The following is a 15384-nucleotide window of genomic DNA, read 5'->3' as shown; positions in this document are numbered from 1 at the left end:
TTCTAGTCACCAAGGTCAACCTTGCTGTGGCCTGTGCTGAGTGCCCAATCTGTCAGCTGTAGAGATCAACAGTGAGGCCCCAATATGGCACTGTTTCCCAGGGTGTTCAGCCAGATACCTGACAGCACGTTGATTACATTGAACTACTTCTATCACAGAAGGAACGGTGCTTTTTTCAGTGCCTTTTTTTGTTTGTTTTTTTACAGAATAGATATTGTGTATGGATTTGCCTTCTTTGCATGCAGTACTTCTACCAAATCTACCCTGCAGAGACCCACAGAATGCTTTAGCTAACGTCATGATAGTCCACACAGCATTGCCTCTGACCAAGGAGCTCACCTTGAGGCAAATGATTTGTGGCAGTGGACTCGTGCTCATGGAATTCACTGGTCTTAACATATTCCTCATCCTCCTACAGCGGCTGGGTTGATAGAACAGTGACATGGCTTTTTGAAGACTCAGTTACAGTGCCAGCTAGGTGGCGGTACCTTAAAGGGCTGGGGCAGTGTTCTCTTGGAGGTCATATGTGCTCCAAATTAGCATCCAGTATATGTTTCTGCCACAGCCAGGATTCAGGAACTGAGAACTGGAAATGGGAGTGGCACAGCTCACTAAGACCTCTAGTGATCCAGTAGCGAAGTTTTGCTTCCTATCTCTGTGACGTTATGCTCCGCTAGTCTTGAGGTCTTAGTGGATGTCTTCAGTAATGTCTGGCATTTGAAGTGGTCTTTCCTTGAGTCTTCCTTGAGGGCCAGCAGATCATAGAGTTACTTGTGGAGACTGTGGAATCTAGAAGAACTGCTGCATAATAGGGAACAAATTACTTAGCCACTTTGAGTAAAAGTGTCTCATCTGAAAAGCATGCATAATATACCTCATTCAAAGGATCGTTTTGAAGTTCAGATGAGGTGATGCATGCAGAATACATACATGGTGCTTGGGCCTGGGTGCATGTTAGCACTAAATTCTACAACTGTCTCTTCTCTTAGAGGAACATTTCTCCTGTGATCACTTGAGCTATTTCCTTACTACTGTGTATTCCATAGTTTTGCTTCTGAAATTCCTTTTATGTATTTTCTTTATATGCTCTGTACTCCCTAACATTTTACTCATTATTATCATTGTTTTCATCTTTTTTTCTGAGTTCTTGGGGAAATCTCTAAGCCAATTTTCTAAATCACTAACTTTTCTATTCACTTCTCACTTTAGAGGTTTTAATTGAGTAATTGTGGTTTTATCTGAAGGCAAGCTTTTATTAGTTTAGATTGTTTGATTTTCACACATTTAATCTCCCTTTTAAAAATAAAGAAATACTTTTCTACTATAAAGTAGTACAAGTTCACTATAAACAATTAGGTAATAAAATAGCCACTACTAGTATTTTGGTGAATACTTGCCAGGTTTATTATTATTATTATTATTATTATTATATGTTTATATAAAGTAACATAATGTATTTGTATATATGTTCATATATGAGGAAGACCTTTTGCTTTTGTTACCTCCTTTATAATTTAATAACATGTCAATAAACATGTTATTCTTTTTAAATAATAAAATAATGTTCTCATATTTCATTTTATTTTTTATTATTTTTTTAATATGAAATTTATTGTCAAATTGGTTTCTGTACAACACCCAGTGCTCATGCCAAAAGGTGCCATCCTCAATACTCATCATCCACCCTCCCATCCCTCCCAACCCCCATCAACCCTCAGTTTGTTCTCAGGTTTTAAGAGTCTCTTATGGTTTGGCTCCCTCCCTCTCTAACTTTTTTGTCTTTCATTTTAAATGAAAATAGCTTTTAAAGTATTCTTCCCTCTTATAGGAAGGAAAACCTTTGCTATGATTTTTAAAAATTGTATCCTTTTGTGAAGTACTAGCCTTCTTCATATATCTAGTGATTGTTTTTCCTATTTATTCATATTTACAAGGGAAAGTTTATGTTTGCTATGTTGGAATTTGAAAAGGGTTCTATCAAAACTTGTGTAAGGCCCTGTTTAGTTATCTCAGTCATACCCTATTTGCCAGATAAGTGGCCCACAGGACTCTGAGTAATAGGGAGGGGCTCTTGGTGAGACCACTGCCTGGCAGGGAAGGTCTGTCCTTTGCTGAGGGCATTTATTGTCTGTGTGGGAGCAGTGGTTGAGCCAGAGGTCCAGATGTCTATGTAAAATGAAGAAAGAGCTCTGGGGCCAGTGGAGTTTGTGAGTAGGCCAAGTAATTGGCTTCCTCTTTCATATTTGTTGCAATAGTTCATGTTTCATGAGTCCCATGTTACTTGGAGCAAATCCCCTTCATAACATCATTTTGCCATAATACCTTTGCTTTGATTACATACTGTTTCACCCAGTGAATGCTGAGGATGGACATAAAAGTTGACTATCATGTAGTTGGGGCATTGGTAGAATTCCATTAATCCTAGGGTTTGGATCTGATCAACTATCACAGTCATTTTTTTTTTTTTTTTTAATCCTGGTCCCTACTGCTCTGGGCTTGCAGCTTGTCTGGATTTATAGAGAATGGCATTCCCTTGCCCCCTCAGAGGGCTCCTCCTTGGCTGTATTCAGTTCAAGGGAGTTAGGTAACTCCCTTGGCCTAATCATACCTGTGCCATATCTAACAGAAATCTCTCAAAGTGTCTGGATACCGATGGCAACCTTCTCTATTTAGTAGAAACAGATGAAAACAAAAAACACTCATTGTGTATTTTGTAGGTCATGCCACTATGTTTGGGGGAGGGAAGAACTTAAATGCATGGACTCCTGTAACTCTTGAAATGACACTCTTATGCCATCTTCTCTGCTTGTCAAAGAGATGAATGAATTTACCAGTGTGAAATACTTTCATGAATCCAGGGTGTATTGTATCTCCTACTTTTCTGTCATCTACCAGATATTTCTGTTTTTATGATAGATGATTCAACACGTGTTCCTCTTGGAGAAAACAAAGACTACATCAATGCTAGTTATATTAGAATAATGAATTCTGGAGAAGAGTATTTTTATATTGCTGCTCAAGGACCACTGCCAAGTACCACAGATGACTTCTGGCAAATGGTTTTAGAAAATAACTCTAATGTTATTGTCATGATAACCAAAGAGATAGAAGGTGGCGTTGTCAAATGCCACCATTACTGGCCCATTTCTATGAAGAAGCCTTTGGAATTGAAAAACTGTCGTATCTTCATGGAGAACTACCAGATACTTCAATGTTTCATCATCCGAATATTTCAAGTTGTGAGGAAGTCTGTAAGTTTTAAAAAAAATCAGTATTAGATGTATATTTCATTAGATAAGCCACATATCAGGAGGAGAAGTTAGGATTAGGTTGTGTTACAGACTGGGGGTACTTTTTTGAGTAACTTGTTTTTACTGCTCCCTGGTGCTAGAAACCAAGACACCAAACTCTGACTGGAGAGATGAAAAACCTAAACAGGGAAGATGGGACAGGGAGCATCAGTATTGGAAGTTGCCTAATCCTGGGATGCACTTTGGCTGCTCCTGCCTAGTGTGACATATGTATTGAGTCTTTCAGGTATATTGCTAACCACTGTGCCAGGCACTATCACTACCTTACCAAGTAGTGGAGATTCAGGTATCCTTACTGATACTCCTAGTTACTGTGGTCTGTGGTAATCCTGAGATCTGTATGGAATGCTTTGGGGCCTGGAAGGGAAGTACTTAGCTTTACTTAGGGTTCGGGGTAAGGTTTACTGGAGGAGGGAACATCTGGATTGAGAACTACCCAAACAAGAAAGATGTAAATAAGAAGTCGGTAATCAAGATATGAAATGCGGTGTGTATGGAGAAATGTAAGTAGTTAAGTGTTTAGGGAATGTAAAAGTTTAACAGTTTAACTCAGGGAAAAGTGAGAGGTGAGATGAGGCTCTAGAAGGTAAGCAGGGACCAGTCATAACATGAAGTATCTTGGAGTTTGGCTAAGGAGCACAAACTTTATTATGAAGATAATTGGGAGACATTGAAGAATTTTAGTCAGAAGGTATCATGATCAAGCAGGGCAGTTGGCATGGAGATGAAAAGCAGAGACTTTGGTGTTTTTCATATAAAATTGGCAGACTTATATGTGATTTATGACTTATAAGTGACAGAAGGAGTGGTCAGAAGTTAAGTTATCCAATACAGAAGCCATATGTGGCTATTTAAGCTTAAATTCAAATCATTAAAATTTATATGAAACAACAAATTCAATATTTCACTTGCAACAGCTGCATTTCTAATGTTTAGTCACATGTTACTAATGGCTGCCATATTGGGTCACACAGATTTAGAACATTTGCATCATTGTAGAAAGTTCTAGTGGGAAGTGTTGATCTAAAATAACTCATAGAGTTCTTGCTTTAATAGAATCAAAAGATACAAAAGGAATGGTTTATAGGAGCATTGGTATAAGTGGATTTGATTAGCAGGAAAGTGATACATGTGTTCAACAGGAATGAAAGAGATGGGAGTTAAACAGGAAGCGTGACAAGAGGATCAAAGAAGTTGATTGGAGTCCAAACAATGACTAGGAAAAGGGTTGCTGGAGATGATGAAGTTGGAACCAGTAAATTTTCAGTAGCAATAAAATGTGCATCTATGAAATTATTTCCTTCCCAGCAGCCTAACTATGAGATTCCTGAACACAGGTTAAGGGGCTGACCCAGGGTGAGGTGTTGTCCACTACGTGTGGTAAAATTCAAAGGATGAAAGGAGTTAACAGTTTGGTAAGAGAATGCTTCAGATAATCAGCCATGAAGTCTAAACTTAGGGAGACAAATGGAATCAGGAGCAGGTCAACTAGGAGTAGATGGAGGGCATAAAGGACAGGAGAGCTCCATTTGGTCACATTGTTGTTGGAGGGAAGATATTTGATACTGGACATGATTATAGGTGATAATAAGTTCAAGGAGTGACCATCACTGTGAGGACCAGAAGAAACAAGTGGTCTCCTCTACAAGAGAGAAATAAAACGCTGTGAGGTTAGAGCGTCTGTTGGGCTGTAGAGACCCTGGATTTGCCCTAGATGATGTCAGAGTCTGTGGCAAAGAGAAGGTCAGGATCTTTGGTGAACGTAGCAAATTGACCAGAGGCTAAAGCCACTGGGTAATAGCAATGAGAAGATAAAGCTAAGAGGTATGAAACTCAAAAGGAAGAGGGGTATTTACACAAGAAGGAATGATGAATTGGAAATAGGAGTGGGCAGCAAGGAGTATGCGACCTGATCTCTATGCTCTGTGGGACCTGGAGAATGGGAGAATAGCTGGCCTCGGTGAGGGGGCTGCAGAGAGTGAAGGGCTGTGGGAGGCAAGGAAAGAAATGGATGAAGCATTAAGGGAAATGATGAAGGTTTCAAAAAGTTTACGGTGGGATGGGGCACCTGAGTACGAAGGGAGAAGTTGATGAGATACAGGAGTAGGGTGAGAGGGAAAAGTGAGGAGGATTGGAGCATAGTTGTGACCAGGGAGGCCAAGAATGATGGCTGACACTGATGGATAACTTGCTGGCTGTGTGCTAGGCACTGTGCTTGGTCTGTGCACTAAGGTTGAGGGGATTCGTTTCAACCCTCACTCCCCTAATACTTGTGGATTCCCTCCTGTTGTAACCAGGTGTTGTGCCAGGTGCTGGAGACAGAAAACACACACACACATTATCAGCTCTTAGAACACTTATGGTCTAGTGGGGAAGGAAGTTCCAAATGATGTGTGAGGTACATTTTATGGCAGGGGAAAGCCAGTATGCTTAGAGAGTATAGGCAGGTGAAAGGCACCGAGGAATTATCTGTCTGCAAGAACTCAAATGCTTGGGTCCAAGCAGTGGTGGCCTTTGAGCTGAGGCCCACAGGCTCCAGAACCATGGGGTTAGTGTTTGAAGAATCTGCATCACGGTTTCTGTCTAAGTGATTAGGTCAGGAAAGTGGTGAAGTCCACCTTTGTGCAGATTCTTAGCGGTCAACAGTGGCAGGAGAGATTTAACTCCTGACATATGTGGTAAAGCTATCCTCACTCTGGTGCCTTCACAAGATTTTCAGTATTGTTTTCATCATTCAATTTCACGTACCAATGATTTAAACCTGAGTTTTCTATTTGGGACTTAGGAAAACTTATTTCTATTTGGAACTCAGGATAAAGGGCTGCATTAGGGAAAAACAAGGGAGGAGGAAGAAACCCATCCTCAGTTTCCCTGCAGGGGTGCCCAGAGAAGCAAAATGAAGGGCTTGACACTGGGAAAGCGCCATCCTTTTGGAAAGGATAATGGGTCAACTGGAAGTGTTTAGTAGTCGACCCTGAGGAGTTTCATGCCTGTGCTGCCAGAGGGCTCAGCATAAGGGTGGGGGCACAGCCCACTTGCCTGGTCACCACCTACCCTGTCCTCATCACCAGAAGAGATAGGTGCGCCCCTCGTCAAGCAACTTTGCAGCACCCAGCTGTTTTCATTAAATTTTGTATCATAAACATTCAAGCTAACATAGAATGCTTTTCCTAATGTGTTAGCCCATTCTTGGTTTTTGGATTCTGGGTTTTTCTGCACAACCATGGTCCAGAAGAAAGATGGTTGATTTGAATTCAGGAAGCCTACATTATAGTCCAAGCTCTAGACATAGGAGATTTCTGACCTAGCGTACATCTCTCCATTACCCTGATCCTTATAGTTTCATCTGTAAAATGGGGATAAAACAGTACCTACCTCCCAGAGTTGATGTGAGGATTAAATGAAAGAGTGCATGTGAAGTCTCTAGCATAGTACCTGGCACGTCATCAGTGCTTAATTCTTTTTTAAAAATTATTTACTTACTTACTTACTTATTTATTTATTTAGAGAGAAAGGGTGTGTGCACTCATGCAAAGTGGGGGAGGGGCAGGCTCCACACTGCCAGCAGGGAGCCTGATGTGGGGCTTGAACTCACTAATCATGAGATCATGACCTGATCCAAAATCAAGAGTCAGGTGCTCAACCAACTGAGCCACCCAGGTACCCCCAAAAGTGGTTATTAATTCATGCTACCTATTGGTATTCTTATTTGCATTACTGTATGACCATAGAGCCATTCTTCTTCTTCTTCTTCTTCTTCTTCTTCTTCTTATTATTATTATTATATTGGAAATGGAATTGAGATCCTTAACACAAGAAGTTGATAAATCTCTCTCTTCCCCTTCTTTCTCCTCCCTGTCTCCTCTCTCAACAGACAGGAACTAGTCACTTTATAAAACACTTGCAGTTCACCAACTGGCCAGACCATGGCACTCCTGCCCCAGTAGATGGCTTCATAAAGTATGTACGTTATGTGAGGAAGAGCCACCTTACAGGACCTGTCCTTGTTCACTGCAGTGCTGGCGTGGGCCGGACGGGGGTGTTCCTCTGTGTGGATGTTGTGTTCTGTGCCATCGAAAAGAACTTTCCAGTAAGTGACATTAAACAGATAACTTGATGCTATTAGTAAACACTCTACTACTTTTAACAGCCTTCTAGTACCTGAAGACTATGATTTGGCCCTCAAGAGAACTCAGTGAAGAGAAGGCATGTGAACTTTGGGTACCTGCTTCTCAATCAAGTGGTGCAGATTCTGGGAGGGGATTGTGATGATTAAAGTACATAATGCAGATTAGTGGCATGGAGCATTGTTGGGAACACAGCAGGTGCACAATGATTGCAAGTTCATGTCTCTTTGCTTTTCCTCTACCCACACATACAGCTTTTAAAATCCTGTTAAATAATGTCAGTGAAGTATGCCTGTTTTTAATGAACAGAAAATACATGCACATGAGCACGTTGGAAAAAATGTAGACTTCAGAATTTTAATGAGCGGTCCCTAGCTTTGACTGCCAGTTTTGCCTCACACTTGAGATTTTGGTGACTTTGTGCAAATTGCTCATCTTCTCTGAAACCCATTTTTTTCATATGTGAAATAAGGATAATAATATTGCTGGGTTTGGGTCAATCATTGACAATTCATTGCTTTCCTCTAAATTTGGAACCAGCTGAGAGATAGACACAAGAATTAGACACATACTGATTATACTATTACCTTTACTGTTGATTAAACTGATTAGGGAATGTGACCTTAGATTTGTGGCCAGAAAGACTGGTTCACTGAATTGTTTTCCTGCACTGCAGGAGTGTGAAGGGAAAGACACCTGTTTATTAGCAGGCATAGGGGCTAGGAGTGACTCTTACCAGGGGCACAAGGAATGTGAAAAGCCACACCTCAATCCTGAGAAAACAGGCTGCCGGGCATTTGCCGTGCAAGGTAAATTCTGCGTTAGGTTGTTGTCACAACAGTCCAGTCTCTGCTCTCTTGGGCCTTCTGCACTTAAACCCTAACAGTGCCAGACTCTCTCCGGGGGCAGCGGAATGGCTGCTTTGGTTCCAGAACTCATTATCCTCAAGCTATATTATGTGGGAGGGTTGGAAAATGGTCTCTCCCAGTAGCTCCTTGGAGGACAGAGGAAATTACTTTTTGTCAGAAACCTGAGCCAGTATCTCCCAGCCTTTCACTGTGTCTGAGCTATAGCCCCTTCCCTGAACTAATCACTGTGGGAGATACTGGGCTATGTAGGCCGGTCAGGACTACTCCAGGCCATAAGACTGAGAGTGAGAAGAGGGATGGTTTTCCAGAGCAAACTCAGTGGATTAATATAAACTGGTGAGTCCCCCCGGTGTGCTAAACAATGCTGAAAATTTTAGTAGTGTAAGTCTGATATTACCCATTCCCATAACTAATGTTGTTTGAGCCTTTTAGCAGAAAATGTTAGTATAATTTTCTTTTATATATTCCCCATCATAGTTTCTTAAATAATTTGTTTATATTTGTCCTTATTTTATATTCCTTGTAGAAACTATAAAAACTGTAAATATTATATTTCATGTTTCTAAGGAGCACTGTTTTCTCCCACCTTATACCTTCTTTAAACTCAGAATGGGTTTTATAATAAGCCATCTGTCAGTTTAATTGACAGTGTTTTTCTTAGTGGTACATAAAATAATGATGCATTTTACAATTAAGGATGCTTAGATTTGATGGAGTAATTCAAAAATAGAAAATACATCCATTGTTTCTTTATTGGCTTCCCACAGAACCTTGAACTGTCAAATGTTCTTACCGATACCCTTTCTACTCTTTTCAGAAATTTTGAAAGACCACCAGACCTACTCAGAGTGTGGTCTTGGACCAGCACCAATCTGTGGATGTTTATTATCTACCATAAGATACATTCCTAGAAATTGAGAGTGAAAGTTTAGAAACTTTCAGAGCAGTTTGATGTATTGCTGTGACATCCAAGAACATGACCAGTGGATGGGTCTTCTTGAACAGAGTATAGACCAGTTTGTGTGTTGTGGAACTCACATGGGGAGTCTTACATGTAGCAAGCTACATACCAGCTCTGTGAGGCGGACATTTGTGACCTGAGACATTTTAAGATTATCCAATCAATTATAACTCAGATATGAAAATTGGAGAATATGTAACTATTTCTTTCTTTTTTGTTTGTTATTTCTATAGCCATTTTCATTTTTAACCACGCCTGCTTAAAAATTCTTAAAATATTGGGAACACACTGCCTCTTTTCTTTCAGAAACCCTGAGACTGCTCTGTAGTTTGAATGGTCTCAATAGACCTTTCTCTTCTAATAGTCTTTAGGGTACAATAACAGTTGTTCATTACTGGTTACCGTATTATCACATAATGATGTGAATAATCCAAAATTTAGCACATTAGCCTTTACATAATTAAAAATTATTTACACAACTATGCACACTGCCATGTTTATCTGGCAGGGTTGGGCTTGTTTGTTTGTTTTGTGTAACAAGACTCTAGATGAAGCAGTGTGATATTTATTTATTTATTTATTTATTTATTTATTTATTTTGATGGGGGGGGAAGGGGCCCTCAAGAGAGAGGGAGAGAGAGAGAGTCCCAAACAGGCTTTGCACTTTCAGTGTGGAGCCCTACACTGGGCTGAAACTCATGAATTGTGAGATCATGATCTGAGCCTAAACCAAGAGCCAGATGCTCAGCCAACTGAGCCACCCAGGCACCCCAAAGTCCATAATCCATTTTGAGTTAAGTTTTGTATAAATGTGAGATTTAAGTCAAGGTTTACATATGTTTTCTTTCTTCCTTTTTTCTTTCTTTCTTTCTTTCTTTCTTTCTTTCTTTCTCCTATAGATGTCCAATTTTCTAGGACCATTTGTTGAAAAAGCTATTCTTCTTCCACCAAATTGCTTCTGCACCTTTGTCAAAACCATTGGGCACGTTTGTATGGGCCTATTTCTGTCTCTGTATTCGGTTCCATTGATCCATCTGTCTATCCTTTTACCAATATCACACTATAGATTCCTGTAGCTATATAGTAAGGTAGAGTGATTCCTTTATTCTTTTTCAAAATTGTTTTAACTTTTATAGGGTCTGTGCTTTCCTATATAAATTTTCTAACTAGCTTGTCTATATCTACAGAAAAAAAGCTTACAGAGATTTTGATAGGAATTGCTTTAAATCTATAGATCACTTTGGAGAGAACTGACATCTTTGCTATGTTGAATACTCCAATCCATGAACATGGTATGTCTCTCCATTTATTTAGGTCTTCTTTGATTTCTGTCATCAGCATTTTGTCATTTTGGGCATATAGATCCTATATGTGATTTATTAGATTTATCCTATTTCATTTTCTTTGGAGCAATTGTAAATGGTGTTGTGTTTTTATGATCAGCTTCTACATGTTCATAGTTTATATGTAGAAATGTGATTGATTTTTGTGTTTTCATCTTGTATGCTCTGATTTTATTGAACTCACTATTTCTAAGAGGTTTTTTTTGTTCTATTTTGTTCTGTATTTAGATTCCTTGGGATTTTCTACATAAGCAATCATTCTAGTTGCCAATTGGGACACATTTATCTCTTCTTTTCCTATCTGTATGCCTCTTATTTCTTTCTCTGGCCTAATTCAGATATCTAGAACTTTAAGTATTGGGTTGAATACAGGTGGTAAGAACAAACATTTTTAGGGGCAAAGTAAATTAAAATGATTCATTTTGTGAAAGACCCTGTGAAGAGAATAATAAGCTACAGACTTAGAGAAACTGTTTGCAAATCACATATCTAACAAACATACCTAAATATCCATTTAGAATATATAAAGCATACTCAAAACTTTAATAGTAAAGAACAAAAAAACAAAACAAAAAAAGCAACCCAGTTAGAAAATGGGTAAAAGACATGAACAAACATTTCACCAAAGAGGATAAAAAGATGACAAATTACCATGTAAATAGATTTTGGGCTTCATTAGCTTTTAGGGAAATGAAATTAAAACCATGATGAAATATCACTAGGCATGTATCAGAAAGACTAATATAAAAAAAATAGTGATACCTCCAAATGCTGGTGAAGAGTTGAAGACACTGGATTAATTATTTGTTGTTTGTTGCTTGTGGGAATGTAAAATGGTATACCCATTCTAGAAAATAGTTTTATAATTTCTTTAAAACAAAAGCAAAACTAAACTAAACTTACTATACAGTATCAGCAGTAGCACTCTTAGGTGTTTATCCCAGAGAAATGAAAACTTACAATTACTCAAAAGCCTGTATGTAAATGTTCATAGCAGATTTATTCATAATAAACAAAAACTGGAATCAACCTAGATGTCCTTCAGTAAGCTGATGATTAAACAAACTGGTATATATCCATTTCATTTATTTTTTTAATGGAATACTATTAAGAGATAAAAAGGAGTGAACTGTTGATATACAGTAAAACCTTGGATTACGAGTAACTTGTCCTGCAAGTGTTCCACAAGATGAGCAAACATTTATAATTAATTTTAACTTGATAAATGAGTGATATCTTGCAATAAGAATAATACGTGACACTGAATGTTACATGATCGTAACTGAGCCAATGATTCCTCTCTTTCTCTCTCTCACTGTGAGATTTTGGGTGATTGTCTCCCATGCTCGGATGCTTGGTCTCAGGCCACAGTGTTTGACAGAAATTGGTGATTTTTCAGAATGTTGGAAGGTACCCACAACTGGCAACCCACAACGGTGTATTTTTTGCCACTTAAAGCACCTATGGACAGTCCTTTGCTTTTCCATACACGAGTAAGCTTAGGAATGCTTTGCTTCATTCTAGGTCAGGCTGCCTGCAGATATAGACCCTTTTCTCTGCTGTCTTACTGCCAGTTACATTAAATACAGTATATGACAAGAGTTTATTAATACTATACTGTAGTCACCATCTGTTAGTGACAATGAAAATCATCCTACACAATAACCCTCCTCTCTCTTGTCTCCCTCACAGCAGCCACAAAGGTTTTCAAAGGTAAATGCAGGCTAATTTGTTTATTTTTCTTTATATTTTGTATTTCCTTTATTATTTTATGTGATAATACAGTACTGTAATCATTTTTATATGAATATTTTTGGGTCGTGGAACAAATCATCTGAGTTTCCATTATTTCTTATGGGGCAATTCACCTTGATATACAAGTGCTTTGGATTACAAGCATGTTTCCAGAATGACTTATGCTCGCAAACCAAGGTTTTACTGTACACAATTTATAAGGATCTCAAGGCAACTATACTGAATGAAAAAAAAACCCTAAAAAAGTTAGGTATTACATGATTCCATTCATACAATCCTCTTGAAATAACAAAACAGTAGAGATGGATAACAGATGACTGGTTGCCAAGAGTTAGGGACTGGGTTGGGTGAGTAGTTCTAATGGATAACATGAGAAAGTCTTATGGTGGAACAGTTATGTATCTGGATTGTGGTTGCAGTTATCTGAGTCTTCACATGTGATAACATTGCACAAAATCACACACACACATATGTACACAAATTCACAAATGATTGCAGATAAAACTTGCAAAATCTGAATAATGATCAAAATATGATTCATGGATCATACCAATGTCAATTTTCTGGCTTTGATATTATACTATAATTATGTAGGATGGCATAATTGGGGGAAATTGGGTTTAGGGTACGTAGGATTTCCATGTATATTTTTGCAACCTATTGTACATCTATAATTATTTCAATATACAAATTTTTAAAGGTTCAATTAAAATTTTAAATTATTATAAAAACAGTTATAAAAATCAAGGAATGGTTACATTTTCTCTGATTTTTATATAATTTGGGGTTATAGTTAACAAACCTTAAAATTTCATGTGTCTATGTGGTCTTGCTGGACATGACTGGTCCTCAGCACCACTTGTGACTCTCCAGGCAAGTTCAGCAACACTTGAGCTGGTCTAGGCCTGTTCCACTGGTGATCCTCCTTGATGCTGCACCACTGTCAGATTGCCATAAAAGTCTCTAAACACTTACTACCAGTTTATGGACTCATCTCATTGTGGATTAGTAGCAGCCCCTTGCAGACCTGCACCAGCTCAGTGACCACGCTGGGTAGGCTGGTCTCCATGCACAGGTGCAGAATCTGGTATTGGGCCAACTGTTGTTCAGGGTCTCCATTTGAGTTGAGAGGGCTCTTTAGATGAGAAACAGCTGTGTTACTAATGTGGCCAGAAAAAGTCTTCTATGCTCAGACTTTTCCAGAATTACAGTCCTGCTTTAAGATTTCCCTTTGGAGAACAGAAAAGTAGACACAGGGGCAAATTTGTTGTTATTTCTTTTGGAGAGCATTTCTTATTATAAATGATTGCTTCCTGCTTTTTCCTGGAAACCTTTTAAACTAAAGTCTTCCTTATCCATTAGACTAGCTTAAAAATAGTGCCTTTTCTTATAGTTGAAAACGAGACCTTTCTGGTTATATCTTGACATCTTTTTTACTGGAAAGAATTATGGAGTACTTATTTGGCAATCTGTGGGTTTGTATTTTCCCCCATGTGAATAATACAAAATCACTGTCATCCTGTTGCAGTTCAACATCAAGAATATAGTGGCCCAAATGAGAGAACAGCGTTATGGCATGATTCAAACAAAGGTAAGCCCTCACTACATAAATTCTAATAAAAAGAATAAAGAATATAAAGATTAACATGTTTAGCATGTTACAATTTGTAAATCTCTTCTACCTACATGATGTCATTGAATTCTCACTGTTTGAGGTAGACCTTATTTTTTCTCTGATATTACTGATGAAGTACTTCACATTCAGAGTAATGAAGTCTGTTCTGTGAGGTCATTCATATGGCACATGGGGGAGCCAGGAGGGAAACAGGTCTCCTGACACCCAAACACATGATGTGTCCATAATGCCATGTTATTTAAGTAGCATATCTGAAGTTATTTATAAGTTTCTGGATAGCAGCTGGGAGATACTTACTTGTCACTAAATTATCAAAGTCATTGGTCTGTCATAAAAAGATAGCGTTTATGTTACACACCAGTTATTAATCATTGGGAAGGAGAATCGAGAGAAAGCCTGGATGATGAAAACAAGCAGGTACACCTAAATTTTTAGGTTGACCTGTTTTTAAGCCAATGCTGAATGATAGATGAAGCATTTTATGTGAACTAAGGTTGCCTGAGAGACCTGAGGCTACACCTAAAAAAATTTTAAGCATAGGTTTATCCAGGGCAATATAAGGAGATTGAGATTGGGGGTCAGTTTCCCCTGTGTTCAGTTAAGCCTTGAGTTAACTAACTCTAGACCAAGCACTATAGTATGATCATTTTTCTTATTGATATTTAAAAAATATATACATAAAGAAGTTCTTGGTTAGATGTTTGCTCTTTTTGGGCACTTACCTTTATGGTTGAAAATTACAACTATGTTCTCTGAAAGTGGATATTGGTATTCAATTACTTAACATTCTGTTGTTTTTCATATATATGTATATAGGAGCAGTATTGCTTTTGTTATAAAGTTGTGCTTGAAGTTCTTCAGAAGATTCTGACTTTCGATTAAGAAAGACTTCTGTTGCCTCACACTTGAAATTACCAATGGCCTGGAGTCTCCTCGTAAAGAACATGTTCCAGCTGTCCTGAAGGGCTTTGCTTAGGCGTACAATGTACTTTCTTGGTGTATCATTTGACTGTCTTTCTGACAACTCCCGGAAGGCAGCATCATTTGGTTTGCGGTGAACAGTGTTTACCCGTTAATCTTACTTAGGTAATATAAAAATATCTTCCCACATTTTCCAATGAAACAGAAGTTGCATAAAACAATTGCAGCCTAATTGGTTGAAGGGATTACAGAGCCAATAAAGGACTTAAACTATATTCATTAAGATTTTATTTGGACAGGCAGCTAAAGGGAGCTGAGGATTTCCAGGACCTTATAAAGCCCCTATTCTGGGAGAACATAGGGCCAGTAAAGGCAAGATCACATCATGACAGATACTTAACCCATGTGTTTTAGCTAGAGCATGTACTTTTAGCTGGTATTTTAATAACTCAGTTCGCTAA

General features: G+C 38.4%; 1 protein-coding gene across 5 annotated transcripts in view; it reads left to right on the top strand.

Annotated features, from left to right (window-relative positions):
• PTPN20 (protein tyrosine phosphatase non-receptor type 20) overlaps window positions 1-15384 on the top strand; it is a 109534-nt gene that overhangs the window by 91716 nt on the left and 2434 nt on the right. For 3 of the 5 annotated variants that reach the window (XM_049646304.1, XM_049646305.1, XM_049646303.1), the window contains exons 8-11: window positions 2917-3251; window positions 7186-7401; window positions 13895-13957; window positions 14819-15198. In XM_049646304.1, coding sequence (XP_049502261.1) covers window positions 2917-3251; window positions 7186-7401; window positions 13895-13957; window positions 14819-14884 — 680 coding nt within the window. In that variant the 3' untranslated portion in view covers window positions 14885-15198. Of the gene's footprint in view, window positions 1-2916; window positions 3252-7185; window positions 7402-13894; window positions 13958-14818; window positions 15199-15384 lie in introns of those variants that run through there. The other 2 variants (XR_007460927.1, XR_007460926.1) reach the window with 1 other exon arrangement.

Source organism: Panthera uncia, chromosome D2 (assembly GCF_023721935.1).
Source record: "Panthera uncia isolate 11264 chromosome D2, Puncia_PCG_1.0, whole genome shotgun sequence".
Lineage (NCBI taxonomy): Eukaryota > Metazoa > Chordata > Mammalia > Carnivora > Felidae > Panthera > Panthera uncia.
The sequence above is the reverse complement of the archived record's forward strand: the minus strand, read 5'-3'. Positions and strand labels throughout refer to the sequence as shown.